Source organism: Cyprinodon tularosa, unplaced genomic scaffold, assembly GCF_016077235.1.
Source record: "Cyprinodon tularosa strain WSP-4 unplaced genomic scaffold, ASM1607723v1 ctg242, whole genome shotgun sequence".
Classification (NCBI taxonomy): Eukaryota; Metazoa; Chordata; class Actinopteri; order Cyprinodontiformes; family Cyprinodontidae; genus Cyprinodon; species Cyprinodon tularosa.
The window spans coordinates 390,628-413,874 of record NW_024038901.1 but is presented as its reverse complement, the minus strand read 5'-3'; the positions used below and the strand labels follow the sequence as shown (position 1 = coordinate 413,874).

Genomic DNA, 23,247 nt, shown 5'->3' with positions numbered 1-23,247 from the left:
TTATCCAATCTGATGCAACAGACAGTGATAGATTTTCTTTAGCTTATTAGCCTGTTATTACATCCAGGAGTTTTCGGTGACCATGAAGGCTTTTTGGCTTACTTCATTTCCCTCTTCATGTTCACAAATACCCACCAAAGTTTTTTTGACACTGATATGGAAACCTTTGTTCCACAGAAGAAGTAATTTAATAATTTTGCTCTTAATAATTACAGATATTTCCAGAGGCATTCTTATTTAGATTTCCACAGCATCCCTTACCTTCAGATTTCCACTAATTGTTTCAGTCCTCATCCCTTTTATACTCACTAAACATTTCTCCTAGATCGCTGTAATGACCAGGATACTCAGACCTCATACCGTATTGGAGACACATGGACAAAGACAGATTCTCGTGGCCACGAGCTCCAGTGTCTCTGCACAGGGAACGGCCGTGGGGAGATGAAGTGTGAACGACATGCCTCACTTCACACCACCGGCTTAGGTGAGAACTGATGGTATCCATGTTTACTTTTTCTCTTTGTCACTCTGGTTGGGGAAGAATCTTGACCAAAAACAGATGTTATAAGGAGTGACAGATAAAAGGTGCCAAATGTCTACGACGGGAGAATGACATGTCTTTTAGCTTAAGATCATTACCTCATGAGATGAGGTGACATGGATTGTGTGTGGGAACCAGAGGATGTGAGAAAGCTACACATGGAATTAATGGGAAAAAGAGCTCTGATTAGAGAGATTATGAAGAGTGAAGTAGAAAAATGAGCTTGTTGTGATGTAATATCTGTAAAAAGCAAAGGGGTGAGCTGCAATTTATGACTTTTATCTGAGGTTATGGTTCCATTTTCTCAGTAAATCCTTGTGTTGTGCCAATGCATGTCATTCAGGAGCAGCTGGTGGTATTCAAACTGTTTTCAAGCTTTTTTGGGGTTACATAGAGTCCATAAAACAGTCCTGTTCAAGTTCATTATTTCACATCTTTATCAGTGTTTATGGACTACTGTTACTAAACGCATCTCATACTGCTCTAGGGATATGTTGGCTTCTTAAACTGCTATGTGTGAGCCAGTAAAAATTTTATAATTATTAGCATTATATTTTAAAAGTTCGAATGATATTTATGATCATGTTATTGAAATTGACTAGTTTATTTACTTATAATAAATTGTTTTACTATTTTTTTAATATTGTTTGGAACAGTCAATAGTTTTCAATATACAGTATATTCCATTACTGAAATGGCAATGTAAAACATAGCAAAAACAATTCCCCCTAAAATTGGTTTTAAAGCAATGGAGCTTGATGTTATAGTGCAAGACTCTTGTGATTACTGGTGATATTGTAGCTTTTAGGCTGCAAAAAACTACAGGAACTGATCATTTGCTCTCTGAAGAGGTTTTAGAAATGTCGTTCTCTGGTGATGTGGTGAGCAGCAATTACCCTTCTGCAGAAAGCGTCATAACAAAGGTGTTTCATTCCTACAGTCCCCTTTTGCTCTTTTACAACCCATATATAGAATTATCTTCCATTCCTCATTGAAAGTTCATTTGGATCTCTAATGAATATTGTTGGTGAAAATAAAAAGTCAGTTGTTATCAGTATCATTTCATATATAACACTGCAAAATGGGACATGTAAAGGCAAAAAATTGCATTCATATTCACTACAGTGACATTTTTTTTTTGCATTACTATTGCATCTAGTTGCGGTTTTGCAGTTGTTGGTGGTGAAAGATTAGGTCTTTCCTATTAACAACTATTATCCTCTTTGTAGATAACTGCATAATGACAAAATGAAAGTAAATTACTGTATGTTGAATTAAAATCAATAATGGAATTATTGATATTTTGGTCTAAAATGGAAAAAGCAATATCGTTATGGTCCCTGTCTGCGCTGCGGAACCACAGAGACACAGCTTAGATTTTAATGGTATTTGACTGCAGGTATGATGCTAACTGCTCAACATCTCTATGCATTTTACAATTATTTTAATGAATGTTTATGTTTCAATTTGAATGTGCAATAGGAGAAAAAGGCAGTTATCCTGTTTTACCTTGATAAATTCATCACTTCAAACTCTCCCATAATGGTACATCATGCAGTAGTTCTTGGTAGGGCAAACCTTATATTTTTGAGATCCTATTTGAGTCACACATTGTGTTACAGGCACTGGCTCTCATTTGGTGACCAACATCCAGCCTGCAGTCTACCACCCTGTTTCTGTACCAGAGCTCCTGGAGGGACCCTGCAAGACTGACTCAGGCCTAACTTACTTCAATGGGCAGCGCTGGATCAAGAACCAGGGAAATAAAAAGATGATCTGTATCTGCATGGGAAATGGAGTAAGCTGTGATCAGTGGGGTAAGAAACAATTTCTTCTCTTGGTAAATTCAATTTGAGGCCACCCACTAGACCTACCCTCTGAACTGAAATCCCCCAAAATGATGTTCAAAGGACAAACATAAACACTGAGCTGTTTTCACATTGGCCCTCAGATGGACCAGCTCCAGTGTATGGTGGCAACTCCGGAGGCCTTCCCTGTGTGTTCCCATTTGTTTACAAGGGGAAAACCTACCACTCCTGTACCTCTGACGGGCGTAGCGATGGGCAGCTGTGGTGTTCTATTTCATCGGACTTTGAGAAAGAGCAGAAATATTCTTTCTGTACAGAGAAAAATGGTAAAAAGTTTTTTTTGTTTTGTTATTATTTTCAGTTTTGTTTCCTCAGAAGCCCTTTACTATCATTATAAATTTTTTTACTGAAGTTAATATAAATCGCAGTAAATCCTGATTCCGTTGATCCATTTTCTCCAACAGTGGCCGTGATGACACGAGGTGGTAATTCAAACGGTGCTCTGTGTCAGTTTCCATTCATTTACAATGGCCGGAACTACACTGACTGTACTTCAGATGGTCGGCGGGACGGCATGAAGTGGTGTGGCACCACAACAAACTACGATGCGGACCATCGCTTTGGGTTTTGTCCAATGACTGGCAAGTTACTTTGTTTTCTTTTTAAATGATTGATATTTCAGTTTTTTTTTTCATAATTGAATAGTTCGAACAATTTTACTCGTTTATCATTAAATACTTGTTTGCTTTTGATCATTTTAAAATCCGCTTTGTTATACTGTGTAACAGAGCAATTCATATATTCCTAATGAAAAGTTTTATTCCCTTTGACAACTAACGATTATATATTTTCTTTCTAGTTGATCAGGGTTAGTAAACCTCTACTTCATTTTACTACTTTTTTAGTAGTTAAGCACATTGATGCCAATAAAATATAGCAGGGAAAATGTTAACTCTCCCTGATGGTAACAAACTTGGTTAACATTACTTATTCTCATATCCTTCCAAGCCCCATATGAGTAATATTATCAGCCGAACCTAAGATGTCTTTGCAGAATGATGTTAAAATGGAAAACTGACTTATTTCTGAGAATCTGTCTCATTTATAACCTCACAATATTAAAAACTGACTAAAAATACTAACAAAATTAAGGCACATTGAAGTCACAGCAGCACATGAGAAACGTTAGATAAGTATCTCTTGGCAGTGGAACAGACTGACACCCGTAAAACAGATCTTGGTTTAGTGGTCAAATTGTAAAATAGTTTAATAACATGACGTTTAATGCTAAAGAAGTCATTTAAAAAGGCCGCAAAGGTTCGGGATTTTGAATCTCCACCATCTAGGAGTTAAAGCTAAACCTTTGAAATACAGGCATATTGCACTCATTTTGCCAAAGTTTGTCTAAATTTCATTTGAAATCCTTCATCCACTAAAAGGACCACCCCTTAGCTGACACCCAGATGTTAAAACCATCCAGTCAGGTTTTAACAACAGCTGGGGAGGGGGTGTCTGTTTAAACACCTTAGCTATTGTCAGAATTGTTTGTGTGAGATAAAACCATTCATCTGGTGAAAGGAGCAGACTGTCTTCACATTGGATTTAAGTGCTTTGCAGCCATTGTCAAAACAAACATGGATTTTTAGATGTTAATTGGTTGTTTGAACAAACCTGGAGTTCATGCTTTCTCCTCAAACTTCTTCAAAGGTGGTTTGGTAATCCTCTGTGATCTGATCAGAAAACTGTCTCCATCTGTGTTTTTACTATCCAGGGATCAATCTCATCATGCAAATGTAGTCATTTACATTGTATGGATCTCTGTCACATTCTAATCACTGAGAAGAATCTTATTTAAACAGAACGATTGGCGTTTCTCATCATCCTATAGGGTTTCTGTTTTGCGAATGAACATTTTGAATATAAGGGCTTAATCATCTAAAACCAAGTATAAGATAATCTAATATAAGTGAAACTTGATATACAATAAAGATAATGTTGTCTAACCAAGTAATCAAATTACCTTGTGTTGCTATTGCCTTAAAATGGATACAATCTCGACATAACCTTCGGATTCTTTAAATAGGTTTTTCGATTAAGCACATTTTGCCCTTGCAGAGAGATCTGATCATTTTTCTGGTGTCTGTCCTTTAACAATGACCATTTATGAAAGTAATGTAAAAAAAAAAACAGCCCACCCACAACATCGGAAGAGTATGAAATAAAAGCAGTGTGCCTCAAACTTTCTTTTAATAACACATTTTAAAATGAAAGGCAGGTCTCAGCTGGTTGAACTCATACTTTGAAAACTTTCTGTCTCTCATTCTCACTATTAATTATGTGAAACCATATGTTAAACATAAACAGTCTTTCCCCTTTAGGAGACAAGACAGCTGTTTCTAACTTTTAATCAATTTCCTTCTTTTCATGCAAAGGAATTTTTATAACTGTTGTATTCACAAACTTTGTGATAATTATAGGGTGAGGCTATATTTCCAGTCTATGGTCTGATTTTTCTTGTTTTGTTTGTATGCTACAGCGAATGAAGAAGTGTGCACAACAACCGAGGGTCTGATGTACCGTGTAGGTGACCAGTGGGACAAGAGACACGATGTTCTCGGTCACATGATGCGTTGTACATGTGTCGGCAATGGGAGAGGAGAATGGAGCTGTGTCGCTTACTCCCAGCTTAAAGGTACGGGTCACCCGAGCCATACTGTGGTCTCATCCACCCTGGATGGATGGTAACAATAATAGACTACTGGTCCTTTTGTTAGCATCCCTGTTTAGCTTTATCTCTTCTCCCCAGAACATTGTCTTGTGGACGGTGTGACCTATGAAGTTAACCAGACTTTCACCAAAGAACACGAAGAAGGATACATGATGAACTGCACCTGCTTTGGTCAAGGCCGCGGTCGCTGGAAGTGTGATGCCATTGGTGGGTCTAAGACTTTAAACCTCTAAATCTCTCCACCACTGCGATGAAAATAAACTTATTTCGATCATTCTTATTACTTTTCTCTCAGACCATTGCCAGGACCCAGAAACAAGAACTATCTACCAGGTTGGAGAATCTTGGGACAAAGTGATCCAAGGAGTCATGTATAAGTGCATTTGCTATGGCAATGGTGTTGCAGAGCATGGATGCGAGCCCCAGCTGTCATATCCTGGTAAGATATATTGGTTTAGGTTTCCTTAAGATGTTTACATTTAACTGTATGCAGTTCAGTCCTATAGTGTATGAAAGATACAGAGAAAACAGTCCTTGTTCTTGAGGTGGCATTAGGGGCGATGTTGGGATTATTGAAAGAGGACGGAAAGTGAAAAATGTTTGAAGTAGAAGAGAAATTTGATTGCGATAACTTAAGTTAGGAGGAAAATGATTGAATGCATCTACATGTTTGACTCTTCTATACAACTGAAGTTTAACTGATTTCCGCACAATGTAAAAGGGAAAGGTTATTTCCAGCTGTCCATCTTAACAACGACCACTATTTGGGTAATAATTGGAAGAAAAACTTCCACAAATGCTTCTACACATGTTCAGATCTTTTGGAGAAAAAAAAAGTTTAGCATTGATCATATAAGTTTTAATCAGCATTTAAACTATTTATTTCCTGAATGTCAACTCTGCCAACCAAGCCCAAACAGAAAAACGTTTGTCTAAGCTACCTTGAATATGAGGTCCTTGACTTTGATGTAAAGCAGACAGTTATAGGAGGGGGTGTGATTTCCTCTTTTACAAGTACTCCCCCCCTACTTTGCGCTTTTGTTCCTGCCAGCATGTGGTTCATCGTTTGTGTTGTTGCCACAGCTGTACTAAAACGCCCCAGTCCATGACTGTGGATACAACCACATCACATGTGGTACCCTCAAAGCTGGAATATCTGCCGATTGTAACAGTCAGGAGTCACATAGTTTTTAATCTTTAGTATCACAGTTAACTTTAGATTCTTTTCATAGTTTGCTGTCTTAAATTCAAAGATATCGTTTTTTTTTTTTAAATATATTATATGGAAGGCTTTGTTTTACTGATAGTTCAAAGATTTTAAATGCTGAAAACTGAGGATAAAATGCCAGAATTCCAAGTGTAGCTGTAAAAGTCATGGAAGTAAGCCTAGCTTCAAATTGGTGGGTCTTAAGAGAAGGAACGTTATACTTGCTTGTTTTGTGAAGCAGGTTAAAGGCAGATCCAAAATGTAGGCCTGCTCTCTGTCGTAAGTGGCCTTAATAGCAACCATCTGTAAACTTGTGCTGTGCGTATTGTTGTGTTAGTGCATGTCTGTGTGAGCTATGAGGGGAAATAAAGCATGCACTGATATAAGGCAGCAAGATTTCCAGACCTTGGAACCTGCAAGTTTTCACAAGCCTCTAAATAAGCAGAGAGATTGATACAATCTCATTAAACTGTTGTCCTGCCTGCTATCTGTTCATCTCTTCCTGCCTCTGGTGTTTTGTATTATCTTTGAACCATTTTCCATTCTTAGGATGTCTTCTGCTAATGCCTCCCAAATGCTCCTTATCACCACCATGTTGTTCGTCCAACTGAATTTCAAAGGTGGATGTTATGTCTTCAGGTGGATAAAGTGGATTCATGAGTGTATCTTAGGCGACCTGTGTCTGATCTTTTCATGACAGTCTGAACAACACGGGTCTGATTTTTTTTCCAGGCCACTTGCCTATGTGGTCCCGAATCTGAAACGCATCTGGAATTTTCAAATGGGACTGTGTCTGAACGGCCACGTCGCATTCATCCGTCCTGAACGTCATAAATATTCAACAAATGTCACTATTCTGTGTCTTGCTACGCAGATGTAGGAAGGAAAACAACAATCATGTCTGACGATAATACAGAGAGTAGTCTTTTTTTTCAACCTTTTTGAAAAGATTATATTGTTAATGCATTGGCTGAGGTTGGAAAAGAAATGAAAGATTGCAAGATGCATTACAGATCTACCATCCGTGTTAACTTTGCGTAAACACAGAGAACACTTGCTTGTGATGTCATTGCGTCCTCTACTGTGCATGCGGGACACTTAAGTTGTGTGAATGCAGTTCAAACAGGTGATCACATCCGAGTTGCATAATTTGGAAATGTGAACGACCTTGCGAAAGAATCGGACCTCACAAAAAAAAGTCGGAATTGAGCATCAAGGCCCACAGTGTGAACAAAAAGTGTGTGTAGGATACATGAAACTGCACCTTAAATATTTAGTATCGCAGCTGCAAGCAAGCATCTGTTTAAAAGCCATCCTGCATTTGAATCTGCATAATCCTTACCCTGGCCAGTGGCTTTGTGGGTCTGTAATGGGCTGTAATTGCTCCCAGATTGATTTTGAGGTTTGTGTATTTGGTTGCAGCCTCTGGTTAACCAAGCCACTTGCTCAGAAACTTTTATTACAGGTCTGTTGTTTGGAAAAATGGTTTGAAAACCCCAGTTCTATATAGAAGCTACCAGATTCTATCTGTAGAACTTATGTCAAACGGATGCCTGAACACATGACCTAGATTGGAATTAAAAACAACATGCCCTTTTAGCTTTTCATCATCTTCTCATATCATGTTTCCTCTGTTATGTCTGCCAACCTGATAAATGTGTTCTTTATTCCCTTTAGCTTGCCCTGCTATTCATTTGGAAAGCAGACCACAAATCTTTCCAGAGTGCAGTCAGGTAGAATAATGACCAACAATTAAACGGTTTTCCCACAGAATCTCCTGGCTGGAAAAGCTGTTGAATATTGTTTAGCTCCGTTGAACTTAAATTGAGACTCTAAATTGGGCAATGAAACTAGAGATGAATGGATTACTTCTGTGGTTGGGTTGTTATGTCTGTCTGTTTTAATCTGCTAGTATAGATTGACAGGATTCAAAATGATTTTTTTTATTCTTCTGTGATTGAACACAAATTATTTATCATGAGTAAAGACATTGTGACACTGTGAGAGAAGGAAGTTATTTTTTATCTGAAATACAAAGACAAAATGACAAGGCTTACATTGTTAGCTGCCTTTAGCAGAGAGAGTTGCATAGTTAAAAAGGACAAAATTGAGCATTTTATGCTCAGTAGCCACTCTGTTATCTGCTGAACTTTTTCCATCTCTTAAGTATCAGTCTTCTGAATGATCACCATAAATAGATAGAAAGTAATATATTTAAATGAATAGCTTCTTACACCTTTTAGGATTGCTATGATATTTTCCAGGCCACCGCTGTTAATCAAAATGTCAAATCTCGCTCAGTACTTTCTGTTTCAACAAAGTAAATATAATATTATGGGACCTGATTTTTTTTTAGATTTCTAACCACTTTTGAAGCTAGTTATAGGTCAGTTGTTTTTGATTTTGTTCTTGACTTTCCCCCCTATTTTAGTAATATTACTTCCAACATTCTACAGTATAAAATAACTGATCAAAGCTGGTATGATTTGTGTTAATATTGTATCAGGTCAGTATCGGCCATTTCTAAAAGCTCAATATATGTAAAAAAAAAAAAAGTGGTCTTGTGACGCTCCTAATATCAAGACTTAATAGGTTGTTTTCTTTGATGATGTCTTTTTTATTTTTTTGGGTTATATTTTTTAAAAGCCATTTCTAGATCAAAATGCCACTTAGACATAAATGAATTTGTCTCCCCTCCTCTAATAACTATTAAACATATGCTTTGGTCTGATAATAAATCTAACTAACACCTAAGTATTGTCTATGATCAAACTCCATGGTATCCATAAGGTGGATTCATTTGCATTGAGTTTTGATGGAGTGATATTTTGTCCCAATAATTAGTTCAGAAACATACCACATTTTCAGTGTGATTTGCTAGATATAGATCTATTCTGATTTGTACATTCAAAAATAAAAGATTTTAAAACTGTTTAAACTAGAACAAGTGGGACAGAAGTTTCCTTCCCTCCAGGTATGGAAATCTGGGCTGGAATCTCACAGGAGCCTGCTACTTTTTCCTGTTCAGAAACACAGCTGCGCACTGACTGACTGTCAGTGTTAACTATAGTGTAGAAGAACGATGGGATTTCATGGTGAAGACAAAAGATTTACTGATAACAGTAGATTGTCTCTTGTTTCTAATGTATAAATAACCTTTAAGTGCAAAGAAATGCACTGATCATTTAACTCCCAGAGATGCATTGGTCAGATATTTGAGGCCAACTTCCATTTTCTTCTATAACTTAGACATGCTGAACTTGGAACATCTGTTATTGATCTGCTGTTTAAACAGCCAAAACATCTCTTTCTAATATTCCTGTGTTGCACCGTCACTCTTATTTGTATTAAAGTTACCAGGGCTTATCTCTTTGATTGTTTTAGCAGGTCATAGTAGCAGTTAGCATGTTTAGCAAAACTAGTCTCTCAAAGGACACTCTTTTCCCTGGAAAATTATCCTCCATAACATTCCATAAGGCTGGGAATATTGCTAAATGTGGTTGTTTTATAATAGCCAGACCCTTAAAGCATGAACTAGTACGACTTTTCTGTGCAGTATTTAGCATTCTTGTTATGTTGAAAAGTCTTGATCTATCTTTTGGCCTGAATACACAATAGAAATAAGCTTTTGTAGATGATAATATTTGCTTTTCAGCAACACCTTACATCCCTCTTCTTCACCTGACAGCTTTTATACAAAAATGCAATTTTTACATTTCCTAAACAGAGTAATGTTGTCAGCATAGTCTTTTTCTTTTTTCTTTTGCAGCTTCTTTGGTTTCAGACTAAATGGTCAAAAATTTGCCTTTTATGGTCAATTTCTCAGTTTCTCCAGCAACTTCCCTTGATTTATATTTTAACAATGAACATTTTTCTTCTTCTCTGTGAACTCCTATTCCAGGTGGCCATCATCCTGTTCAGGTAATCATAGCAGAATCTGGAGGCCAGCAAAATTCCCATCCTGTTCAGTGGAACACACCAGCTTCAGCCCATATAACCCAGTACATCCTAAAATGGAGAGTGGTAAGGTTTTTTTTCTGTCTGAGCAAAAAATATTTAAAAAGATTACCTTTTACAATCTAATGTGGCTGATTATTTATCACCATATTCAACTTCTACCTGCAATTTGATTTTCTCTAATACAGAAAGACACAGCTACCCCATGGATGGAGGTTATCATTCCTGGCCATCTTAACTCCTACACCATCTCTGGACTCAAACCAGGGATTACATATGAGGGCCAGTTGATCAGCATGCTGCGGTTTGGACACAGAGAGATTACTCGCTTTGACTTCACCACCACTTACGGATCACGTAAGTCATTGAAGGCAGATCTCGGATGAGTCAATGTCTAAAAGTGAACTTTTTTTTTTTTTTTTTCATTTTTTCCTGTTTATACATAATATCTAAAAAAAAAAACAATTCTTTTTTAGTTATTCCATCATATGGAGAAACCACACCTCTACCCCCTGTAGTTGAGATCTCTGAATCAGTGACAGAAATCACCTCCAACAGCTTCGTTGTGTCCTGGGTTTCTGCCTCCGACACAGTGTCTGGTTTCAGAGTGGAGTATGAGCTGATTGAACAGGGTCAGGGAACTGGACAACCTTTTGTTTTAGGTAGGTTCAAAAAGGAACATTTATGGTATGGGTTTATGCTAAAGAACTGTTGATGTTGTTTGTTTGAATTTATTGCTATAATCCTTTCCCTCCTGCCAGATTTGCCCCGTTCGGCCACCTCAGTGAACATTAATGAGCTTTTGCCAGGGAGGAAATACAATGTCAACGTCTATGAAGTTACAGATGGAGAGGAAACCAACCTCATTCTCACTACTTCACAGACAACTGGTGAGTAGACTTAAAAATGCACTTCAAACTTAAAGTGAGATAATAGAATAAAAACAAATCATGCACAGTATCTTCTTTAGCGGTCATATATATCCGATGATGGAGGATTTGTTTTGTTTCTCACAGCACCTGATACCCCGAAGGAACCTGAAGTAGAAGAGGTGGGAGATACTTCCATGACGATCACCTGGGATAAACCCCTGGCTCCAATTACTGGTATGTCATAAGGCATGGGGGTGCTGTGAAAGTCTGATAGCATGAAAACCATACCGAATTAGCTCATATTTATACTCAGAAGTTGGTTTTTTTAAGTTCCCCACTGGACATGCAACAAGGACAATGCCAAAAGGTGTTATTTTAAGTAATTTAAAGGTCTCCAGTTCAGCTTCCACTATAGTTGATGTGCATATAAACAACAGAAGCTGCAGATATGAAATGAGGGTTTCTTTCTAATTAAACCAGTAGCATACACAGGCTTTATTTGTATCCATGTTCTGTTAGTGGTGCAAAACATGAATGAAGATAAATGCAGCTGGTAAAAACAACAAAGAGTAAAATTTAACTATTTTCTGGATTTCATTGACAGACTTTAGCTTTAGACTCAAACTTCATTTTTTTTTTAAATCTAGATAAGGATTTCTCATATGTTGTATTATTACATTTAAAAAGCAAAACACTTCGTTGGGAGGTTTCAGCATAAATGCAAGATAAACATTAGATCAATGTTTTTGTTTATAAACCAAATTGAGGTTTTGATATGTTAATGTATACGTTTTGTGAATAAATTTTATTAAAAAAATTTTTTTTTGCAGGATATCGCGTTGTCTACGTGCCATCAGAGGAGGGTGAAAACACAGAGCTGACACTCCCTGATACAGCATCATCTGTGACTCTCAGTGGCCTCCTGCCAGGAATCCTCTACAACATCAGCATCTATGCTGTGGAAGACAGTCTGGAGAGTGAACCCACCTTTGTTCAAGTTAAAACTACTGGGGAAACACTGCCAGGTAAAAAAAGTAGCATGCTTTTAGAAATGTTACCATTGTTTTTTAATAACTGATATCCAATACTGACATATGATATGTATGTCATATTTTTCCTACCCTTTCGACAACTGCATCTTTATGATTGTCACATGCCAAAACAAATGCCAGATGCTTAACCCAAAAGACAGCAGCTGTTAAGATGGGTTCTGCTTTTTTTTATGGGGAAATATTTCTTACATCTTCCAGTATTGATTCTATTGTAGATATTGTATTTTTTCTTTTTAGTGGTGCTTTTTATTTTAATGTCATTCTTTATATTTTCCCACAAAGGCTTGCTGAATAACTCTTTCCATAGCTGCCAGTAATGTAAATTAATTAACTTTCAGAAAAGAAATTGCCTTTTCTCTCATGTTTCTTTTAAAATTGTGTCAAATTTCCCAAAACCTCCTCACCTGTGTGGGAATTTTGCTTTCCAGTGTATTCACAGAAGGCAGACAAGAAAAAAAAAGTCATTGAGATTTATTGCTTAGTCACACAGAAATCCCTTGTTTAACCAATCTGTGCTCCATTCTGCGGTCCGTTTCGGTGTTCTTTGTTTTGTTTATTTATTCTGTAAATAGTCCAATTCCTGACATGACTTGGGAAGAGTTTTAAAAATGGACAGAGAAGGCATCGAGTTCACAGCTGTTCCATTGTTAACCGGCTCAAATGGATATGTGTACAACGTTCCAGTCTGCCAAGTCGATCATGCATTGGGGCCAGATGTTGAAAACATTTTAGAAAGCTTTTTGCGCCATGGCCTCAAGATGTTTGACCTAATTGAGAGAGGGTGATGTCATTCCTGGACTGAAAAATGAAACTCTACAATTTTGGAAATGCACTATTGTTGCAACATAATGTTGAATTTTTACAAAGTACAAAAAAAGGGAAAATGTGGGGGAACATCTAGAGCTAACTGTAGCAATTAATCATTACGTTTCAACCCAAGTTCAAAAGAATACATCTTTTATTTGTTAATGGGGAGATTTTGTGCCAGTATTGAAAAATCGTACTCGTCGTCTCCCGCTTTATCCGGAACCGGGTCGCGGTGGCAGCAGACTAAGCAGAGACTCCCAGACTTCCCTCTCCGCAGACACCTCCTCCAGCTCTGCTGGGGGAAGCCCTAGGCGCTCCCAGGCCAGCCGAGAGACGTAGTCTCTCCAGCGTGTCCTGGGTCGTCCCCTGGGCCTCCTCCCAGTGGGACGTGCCTGGAACACCTCCCAAGGGAGGCGTCCAGGGGGCATCCGAAGAAGATGTCCGAGCCACCTCAACTGACTCCTCTCGATGTGGAGGAGAACTGGCTCTACACTGAGCCTCTCCCGGATTTTTTTTGAAAAATCATTGCCTTTCAATTCATCTTGCATGTCTATGGCTAGTTTCTATTCCTAAATTGAGTTACTAAGCATAAACCCATATCCATCTAAAGTAAGGACAAGCTGTAATAATGCAGTTTCTCTTTAGAATCTGGAAAACTTGGTCCTAGATTTATGACCATGTTTGCATGGGTTAGGAGACATCTGACACTGGGTGCAATGATGTAGGCATTTCAAACTTTGCATAAATAAATCTCACAGAATGGCTGATTTTAGTTAGAAATTATGTTCTTATGTAATTGATTAAATTTTGCTCAACTCAGTAGTTTTTTTTCCTTTGTTTTGGTTTTGGGATCCAGTTTTATGCTGTTCCTTAATACAACAGTGTTGGTTTTATGATTTTGACCAGGCATATTTGGTATAATTTTGAACCCAAAAAGTAAGCAATTAGCTAATGTATTTTCTTAAGATTAGCAGAAAAAAAGCTAAAGAGAAGGAATGATAACCCAATTCACAAAAAAGCAGCATATTACCTTAGAAATTACAAGTGACCTGACATTTTGGACATTTGGAGAAGAGATGCACTACCCGAAGAAAACCTGGAAATTTGTAGGAACAACATGCAAACTCCACATAGAAATGAGTTGGCTAGAATTAAAGCCTAAGGACTTCTTGTCATGAGACAACAGTGCTGACAACTACATGAAAACAAGCTAATAGTGTCTAATAAACACAATTTATAAATATGAAATACTGCTTGTCTGTAATGTCTTATAGAACAATTATTTGTGGAAACTGTACACATTGTTAGCAAACTATAGTGCCAGCTACTTTCCAGGTAAATTACCTATTTTTATTAAGGAAACAAGCTTGTTGTTCAGTGTGAAATATAAACATTTAGGCCTACATAACCTCCTTACATTAACAATATTTATCCTACAGTTTTACCATCTCACTCACAAAATAAGCTAGATCATAATGTTCTGTCTAGTTTCTGGTTAAACTTCTCGGTAAACATTGTGTTTGGTTAAACAAATAAACCATCAGTTTTTGTTTTTACTTATCTGGAATATGATTCGTAACATATCTTTGTTTCTTCTTCACAGATAATGTGAATTCCCCGTCTGACCTGCAGTTCTTTGAGGTGTCTGACGCGAAAATCGTTCTGACTTGGTCGAGCCCAGTAGCCGGCGACGTGTCGGGTTACCGGGTCACTGTGTCGCAGGTCGATGATTCTGACTCTCCTCAGAGCGAGATGACTCTACCTGTCCATCAGAACTCCTATGTTGAAGTAACACACCTAAATCCAGGCACACTCTACCGCTTCAGTGTGTACACCATTTACAACGGGAAGGAGAGCTTGCCACTAATCGGCGAACACGCCACTAGTGAGTACAGTGATTTGACTCACTGAGAAGTATTTGAAAGACATCTAAAGCAGATATCCTATAAAAAATATAAGCCAAGCAATCTAAAAATAAATCTCTCCTATTTTTTCTTCTTTTAAGATCCCGATGCTCCCACAGACATTCACTTCAATAACATTACTGAGGACAGTGCAGTGGTTCTGTGGTTTGTACCTCGTGCCAAGATTACAGGCTACCGTCTCTTCCTGACTGTCGAGGGTTCAAACCCAAAACAGATTCACCTGCCGGCACATCTGACACAACACACCCTCCTTAACCTGCAGCCTGACACAGAGTACAATGTCACTCTTTATTCAGAGCAAGGCAATACACTGAGTGTTGGAGAGACTGCCATTTTCACCACAAGTAAGTAAATGAGTAGCACTCACATGAGAGGCTCGTACTTTTGCATTCGTTTAATTGAAAATAGGATGTTGGTAATGTAAACCTTTTGTTTTTCACACTGCCTGAAAGATAGCATAACAAATTTACTTTGTGATTGTTTCCAGACTCACGGATGGGTAACGCCCCTCAGTTTAACACAGATGTCACAGATACTTCCATAGTAATCTCCTGGTCTCCAGTTCCCCGTATTGGATACAAGGTACCCTGCACATAGAAAATGGTCAATTTGCACATCGATAAAGTAAAAATAACTTGTGTATCCAAACATCCATAAGTAGATAGCCAAAAGTCCATTATCTTTTAACCTTAGGTAAAACCATCTCTTTTGTCTACAATGAAAGAAGAATCTGGGAATGAATCTTTAATTACACCATGCTAATATATATCCTACAGCTATTTTTTAGAAATGTTGTGTTTATATACAAAAAGCCACTGGTTTGGGGATTTTTATATATATATATATATATATATATATATATATATATATATATATATATATATATATATATATATATATATATATATATATATATATATATATATATATATATATATATATATATATATATATATATATATATATATATCAATATGTTTTTAATCATAAACGGAAACTACATTTTTTAAGTAAAAGCATCGTTTATTGGGCTTTAGTATGCTTGGGAAAATGCTGAACTCTGACCTTTCTATCCTGCATCCCTAACCTATGGCTTGTTGACCTCCGTGTTTCTGAACCTGACTGCATTTGTCTTTTAGCTGTCAGTTCGGCCAAGTTTGGGAGGAGAAGCTCCAAGAGATGTCATCTCTGAATCGGGAAGTATTTATATTTCTGGTCTGACTCCTGGAGTGGAATACACCTACAGCGTCCAGTCGGTTTTTGATGGTCAAGAACAAGGAACCCCAGTCACACGGCGTGTCGTCACTCGTATGCATCCATTTAAACCCAAAACAGTATTTTTTCCCTGCCCTTCCTGGCCCTTTTGATTTTACATAAACCTATTTTTACCCACAGCTCTGTCACCTCCTACTGATCTGAACTTGGAATCCAACCCAGGAAACAGTGACATTACTGTCCAGTGGAACAAACCCAACACCCCAGGTATATACAGAAACACATACCTATGAAATTAAGTCAGATCAGAAGCAGGATTTTACTGTAGCTAGCTGATTTAACATAAAATGTAATTTCTCTTCCTTTTAGACATAACAGGCTTCAGAGTGACATGCACTCCCACCAGCGGGCAGCAAGGAAACAGCATAGAGGAATTTGTGGAGGCTGGGCAGAATTCCTGCACTCTGGAAAACCTGAGTCCCGGGGTGGAGTATAATGTCAGTGTCGTCACTTTGAAAGATGATATGGAAAGCTCTCCTGTATCAACTGTCATTACCCCAGGTTGGTTCCTGAAGCTTCCTTAGTCATTTGATGGATTTTTGAAATAATTAAAGTTGCTTTTTGTTAGTTTTTTTGTGTAAAAATCCAACTTTTTTTTTTACAGTTTAACATTTAACACACACAAAAATTCAAGTTTCTGTTTCCTCATACAAGCTGCTTACTAAATATTTCAATGAAGTCATTTCATTGAGGAGTCTAAATTAATGCAATGATGCATTCCACTTGCACTCTGAAGTTTGGCCTTCTATGAAGTGGAACGCCTCCTAAACTGAAAATATAGCTTAGCATACCTTAAATTTGGCTTAAAATTCCCATCCACATCCTCGATAAAACATAGCTACCATGCACTAATGAAAACATGGTTGTATATCATTAAATTGGCTGTATAGCTTTTGTACTTGCAAATGAAACACATAAAAAAAAAAAAAAAAAAAATATATATATATATATATATATATATATATATATATATATATATATATATATATATATATATATATATATATATATATATATATATATATATATATATATGTATGTATATTTTTTATTCTGAAATCTGATTTCCAACTTCTGAGGCAAATGCATTGCATCATTATCATATAAGCAGAGAAGCCAACTTGCATTAACTTTTCCATCAGTTTGATTTGTCAAATGGATCAAAATGCTGGAGCACAGAGACTTTCTGTTACTCACATTAACCTCAGCTCTTGTGCTCTTTTTCTCTTTTTTCTCACCCCCCCTCTGGCTTTGTTTACCTTTGCCTGTTGTCGTTTTTTTGTTGTGTTTGTGTGTTTTTTCTCTCTTTTCCCTCTCCAAAATCGCCTTACCACCCATCCAGAGGTTCCACAACTGACCGACTTAACCTTTGAGGGGGTGACTGACACAAGCATCAGCCTTCGCTGGTCGCCACTCAGCACCACGACCGTCACGGGTTACAAGATCACGGTGGTTGCATCAGGCGACAGCATCCCCATTTTCGAGGATATGGTCATGCCGAGCTCAGGCCAGTACACAGTGCATGGACTTGAACCTGGCATCGACTATGACATAAGCGTGACAACAGTAACCGAGCATGGCGAGAGCGAACCCACCACCATCACTCAACAAACCTGTAAGAGTTCCTACTTTTGTGGCTTTTGTAATTAGAGTTGACTGATAGTTAATGGGCATTGCTTTACAGTAGTTCATACCCTAATTTCTTAACCCTGGGACTTGGTTTAAGGTTAGTGCACATTGTTGTAAATACAAAAAAATGTCTGGTCGTTCCATTTTGATTCATTAAGGTACAATATTTATTGTTCAGTTTTTACCATAGTGATTTCAGTTTTTATTTCCACTCTCATTTACTAATGAATTATCAGAAAAACCTACAAAGATAGGGTGAGAATTAAAGATTTTTTTTAAATGCAATTTTTGTGACATAATCTCTTTATATCTTTAGTCTAAGTTTTAATGTGACATGTTTCATATCAGATGCCTGGGTATTCACCTAAGAGATATATAAATATATATCAACTATCTTAAAAATCTAATTGAATTATGTGAAAACAATAAGAAAAATAATAATATTTTTGAAAAATGATAAGATAGGTAATCGGATTGCATTGTAAAACTTGAGCAATGAACAGCTGCTAAAGGCATCTTCTATCTTTCTGGGCTCATTGGGTCTTAAAACCAAAAAGCTTTTTAAGTTGCTGTTGAAATTGCTTCACATGCTGAGTTGTCAGTTTAATCAGCCTGTGTCTCTGTGTACGCGTGGACCATCTGGCGTCAATTAAAGCGCTTTTATTAGCGACTGGTCTTTAAATTTAAAGACGCAGTAAAATGTCAGACTTTCACATAAACTCTGTTGTTCCTTTGTAACAATAATATTATAGTTTCACTCTTGTTCTTGCATTTTGTTTTCGTTTTTCCCTTATCAGTTGTTGCTTGTCGTCACTTTTTAAAAAAATGCGATTTAATGACCACCATTTGAGGGAATCTGTTCACTTCTTTTTGTTGCACAAAATAAGCCAGATTTGTTTTCCTCCCAACAGCCGTACCAGCCCCCCTTGGTTTGAACTTTGGCGAAGTTGGACCAGACAGTGTCGAGGTCACCTGGGAGTCTCCTCAAGTCCCAAACCCCTCTGACATTAACACCTTTGTTATTAGGTATGTGGATAAACAAGATCTACTGTCTTGGGTAGATAATATTTCACCACACCTCATGCAATTTTTTCTTTTTTTGTACCCTCACATCTGTGCTGCTTATAATTTAGATACCATCCCATCGACAATGAAGACCAAACTTTAGAAACCACTGTTGGAGGCGATACGAATAGTTTGGTGCTGAGGAGTAAGTTGCTTTGAGCAGTCTGAGAAAATGAAAATACAGATTGTTGCATATTCTAATGTGGATCTTTTTTTTTTCTGTTCTTAGATTTGGTGCCTAACACAGAGTATCTAGTGAGCGTGATGTGTGTTTATGAGCAGAGGCAGAGCTCTCCCGTTGTTGGTATCATAAAAACAGGTGATTTGAAATGATACAAAATGTACTTTCATATCATGTCTTAGTCAAGTATAGTCAATATTTTTATTTTAAATCATAATCTCTACCTTTTCTCTTCTCTGTTCAGCTCTGGATTCACCAGTTGGCCTACGTTTCTCTGAAATCACTACCAACACCTTCACTGTACACTGGCAAGCCCCCCGAAGCAGAATCACTGGTTACCGCATTCGCTACCAGATGGTCAGCGGTGGGAGGGCCAAGGATGAGAGGCTGCCCCCTTCAAGAAACCACTACATCATGACTGGCCTTGCTCCGGACACTGACTACTTAGTCAGCATCTTTGCTGTGAGCGGGGGACAAGAGAGCGTCCCGCTCAGTGGGACACAGAAAACCAGTATGGACACAGGATTTGATACTTTTAAGTCGTCAAATTACCACAAAAATTTAATGAATTTTATTTTACTGTTCATCCAGTTTCTGATGCTCCAACTGACCTGGAAGTGCTTGACTCTACCCCCACGAGTATCACCGTTCGCTGGGCCGCACCACCGGTCACAGTGCGCTACTACAGGATTACTCATGGAGAGTCAGGTATTAGATCACATCACTGCATATTTAAATCAATTAGGACCACAGAAGGTTTCTGAGATCTCAGACTTATAAGTTATAAAACTGAACAGTCTTTTCTTGTATGATTACTGCTGAAAACATGTTAGTATTCAGGCCACAGCTTTATCGGTAATACACAGACATTCAATCATGAAAATTATCTGAATCATTTTTTCATTTATGTAATGTCCTTGTGTTAGAAAGTATGTAATTTGAATTCATAGCCTGCAATGATTAAGTTTTATAGGCAGATTACATGGAATCCATCTGATGAAAGAACATTTTTGGAGTCAAACTTGGAACCAAATACGTTGCAAAAATACGTAATTAGTATTTCCCTTTTTTGATGCTTCCATTTTTGTGTAATCTTTTTATTTTAGTAGATTTTTTTACTCATAGAAAAAAATTTTGATTTGTCCCTTGAAATAAAAACACTCCATTTTTTAATTGTCTGACACTTTCTCTACTTTTCTTAGGTGGTCACACTAAGGAGTTTACCGTACCTGGGACCAAGTCCACTGCTACAATCAGTGACCTAAAGCCTGGCACTGATTACACCATCACAGTTTATGCTGTGACAGGCAGAGGAGATAGTCCTGCTTCCAGCATTCCCATCTATGTTACACATAGAACTGGTACATAGACATACCCAATGTCCCTAAAATAGGGAGTAATAAAGTCTTTAGTGGGAAAGGATCAGCGTTTCCTTATTCAGCTTTTATTTCTTTTCCTAGGAGTGGACTCTCCCTCCGAAATGCAGGTGACAGATGTGAATGACAGCAGCATTACAGTGAGATGGAGTCCAGCCCAGGGTCCAATAAAAGGATACAAGGTCACTGGGACCCCAAGATATGGAGAGGGAGTGTCTTTCACTGAGGTGGTTGCCCCAGGTATAGTGTTCAAACTAATGTTTTTTACAGTACCTACTGAACTATTTACAAACCATTTCCTCATGTTGAAAACATACATTTGAATGCATTGTATCTATCATAGGCTATAGGTCATCCAATCTGATTAGTTTCTCTGCTCTCTAAAATATCAATATTAACACCTTCATGTTTTGCTGCTGAAGTTATGTACAAGATGATTTGCAGGAGTTGTTTTCTTCCACAAATAGCGTTCTGCAAAAGGCCAAATGGTTTTGTTTCACATTTCTTGCTTGAATGTTTCAGTTAGGTCACATAATGGGTTAAGGTTTTTGAACTGGATTTTATCTCAGGGTCTCAATTTAAAATGGTGCAGAAAGAACTGCTTCTTAGTCCTTTTAGATATTTCTTATTTCCTTCCATCTTAACTAATCCCTACTTCATGTTTTTTCTGTTAATTGCAATCCCAACAGAATCGCAGACTTAGGGCCGGAAGATCAAATTTTGCGTGCAGTAATTTGCGCTCGCAAACTGGAATTTTGCGCGAGGGGCGGAACCATGGTCTGCGGGTGATTTAACAACAAGAGTGATTGCGTAACTGGTGGCAGGTGCAAAACTGTTGGAGACGCCCTATTTAAAATGATTGATTGATTGATTGAATGATTTAAATCTTACAGTGACCCCCCCAAAAAAAAAAAAAAAAAAAATATATATATATATATATATATATATATATATATATGTATATATATATATATATATATATATATATATATATATATATATATATATATATATATATATATATATATATATATATATATATATATATCTATATAAAGAAAAAACTTTGGCAACCTTTACTCCCTAAGGTGGTATGTGGCTGAATTTCTACTTCACTGCAGTAAAAAAAACAAAAAACAGGTGTTTTGTATTAGCCTGTAGAAAAATGCACATACCAAATGGCTCACAAGAAGTGACTGTGGATGAGATTACTGCGCGTACGCATCCCCGCAGCATTGGCATGTTGCTTCACAGGCGCAGGGGGAGAACCACGACCCCGTCGGACAGCACATCGGACAGCACTTCTGAAAAACGACATTGGGAGATCCCAGCTCTCACTGCAACCGTACGGAATGACCCATCTGGAATGACCCAGATGCAAAAAAGTGCAATGTTGCAAGGAGTTTTGTGATATCTGGTATTGCGTGGGTCCTCCTTGTGGCTGGCTCCAAATCCATTCGGAGTTCCCCCAACAGCTCCAAAATGGCAATGCTGGATAAACGATATGTTTTGATGATCGTTTCCTCGTTCATTCCAAAAATATTCACACGGATTGAAAAAATGCGTTCTCTGCGTCTCCTTGCTTCATTTCAATGTCTCCTTCTTGCGACAATAACCGCTGCCATGTGTGCGCAATTACGCATACAGACCATTTGCACCTTCTTTTGAAACGTGTTAAATATAGAGTCAGATACCGTTAGCAAAATTGCTTTCAGGTTTAATAAATCACTTTGCGAGTGCTAAATGAATATATTTACATGTTCTCCTCCCACAAGACGCACTTTTGCGTGTAAACGCCCCATATTGCATATTCATTGCAGAAAAAGTACTAAATGGATAAGAGGCGCTATTTAGCACGTTTTAAAGACCAAATCCTTTTAGCACGCTGTTGATAGATCAGTTTGTACATTTTTTAGCGTGCGCAGTGAAGTAGCTCACGTTTTTATACAAGCAAACCTTGATCCGGCCCTTAGACTTAGACAGATTTAATGGTAATTTTGTACACACAAACATATACAAAAACGAAATTTCGTTTAGTACAGCTTTTCAGACAGAAAATGAAAATTATCAATTATTAGAGAAAAAAAATGGTGCAAAAAACAAACACTTTGATATGGAGAGCCTTAATATATGTGGTGCAAATAGGCACTGAATGAGTGGTTGTAACCTGTCAAAATATGGAAAAGCTTCAGTAGTGTAAATATGAGTGGAGATTTCAGTACTACATTTTGTTTTGTGCTCTCCCCCTTCAGATCAGACTGAGTTTACTTTCTCAGGCCTGCTGCCGACAGCAGAATATATTTTTAGTGTGAATGCCCTGGGTCAAAACGGTGAAAGCTCTCCTCTGGTGGTGAATGCTGCTACAAGTAAGTCTGAATACTATAGAGAAAAGTGAACAGCTATTTATTGTGCTCAACATTAATCGGGAAAAAAAACAACTATTCTCTTTCCTCTTCTAGATGTAGATCGTCCCAAGGACCTTACCTTTACAGACGTTGGTTCCACTGCCTTACGGATCACCTGGGATAGCCCAGAGGGATTTGTTACGTCCTACCGTGTCTTGTATTCTAGTTCAGAGGAAGGAGAGAGAGAGCTGTATCCGGCTCCAAGAGGAGATGCTGAGTCAGCTGTTATCCATGGACTCCAGCCTGGAACTGAATATACAGTAAAGGTCATTGCCGTACATGGAGGCACAACCAGTACTCCTCTGATTGGGACGCAAGCTACAGGTGGGGAAGATTTACGGTTAATTTATTTGGATTTGGAGCATTTTTATTGAATCCTTCCTATGTGAAAGTCCTGATTTCTGCCACAGAATAATTTA

General features: G+C 37.7%; 1 protein-coding gene across 1 annotated transcript in view; it reads left to right on the top strand.

The window, feature by feature from the left end:
* The window catches only part of fn1a (fibronectin 1a), a 35,626-nt gene that overhangs the window by 3,523 nt on the left and 8,856 nt on the right, over positions 1-23,247 (top strand). Inside the window, exons 6-34 of the mRNA XM_038287639.1 lie at positions 326-484; positions 2,164-2,358; positions 2,493-2,675; positions 2,814-2,990; positions 4,886-5,041; positions 5,156-5,284; positions 5,373-5,516; positions 10,186-10,307; positions 10,430-10,598; positions 10,718-10,903; positions 11,003-11,131; positions 11,258-11,347; positions 11,944-12,138; positions 14,576-14,857; positions 14,978-15,241; positions 15,385-15,479; positions 16,037-16,205; positions 16,293-16,379; positions 16,482-16,673; positions 17,515-17,787; positions 18,713-18,827; positions 18,935-19,011; positions 19,096-19,185; positions 19,292-19,558; positions 19,639-19,755; positions 20,250-20,408; positions 20,508-20,663; positions 22,676-22,789; positions 22,883-23,152. Coding sequence (XP_038143567.1) covers positions 326-484; positions 2,164-2,358; positions 2,493-2,675; positions 2,814-2,990; positions 4,886-5,041; positions 5,156-5,284; positions 5,373-5,516; positions 10,186-10,307; positions 10,430-10,598; positions 10,718-10,903; positions 11,003-11,131; positions 11,258-11,347; positions 11,944-12,138; positions 14,576-14,857; positions 14,978-15,241; positions 15,385-15,479; positions 16,037-16,205; positions 16,293-16,379; positions 16,482-16,673; positions 17,515-17,787; positions 18,713-18,827; positions 18,935-19,011; positions 19,096-19,185; positions 19,292-19,558; positions 19,639-19,755; positions 20,250-20,408; positions 20,508-20,663; positions 22,676-22,789; positions 22,883-23,152 — 4,761 coding nt within the window. The remainder of the gene's footprint in view (positions 1-325; positions 485-2,163; positions 2,359-2,492; positions 2,676-2,813; positions 2,991-4,885; positions 5,042-5,155; positions 5,285-5,372; positions 5,517-10,185; positions 10,308-10,429; positions 10,599-10,717; positions 10,904-11,002; positions 11,132-11,257; positions 11,348-11,943; positions 12,139-14,575; positions 14,858-14,977; positions 15,242-15,384; positions 15,480-16,036; positions 16,206-16,292; positions 16,380-16,481; positions 16,674-17,514; positions 17,788-18,712; positions 18,828-18,934; positions 19,012-19,095; positions 19,186-19,291; positions 19,559-19,638; positions 19,756-20,249; positions 20,409-20,507; positions 20,664-22,675; positions 22,790-22,882; positions 23,153-23,247) is intronic.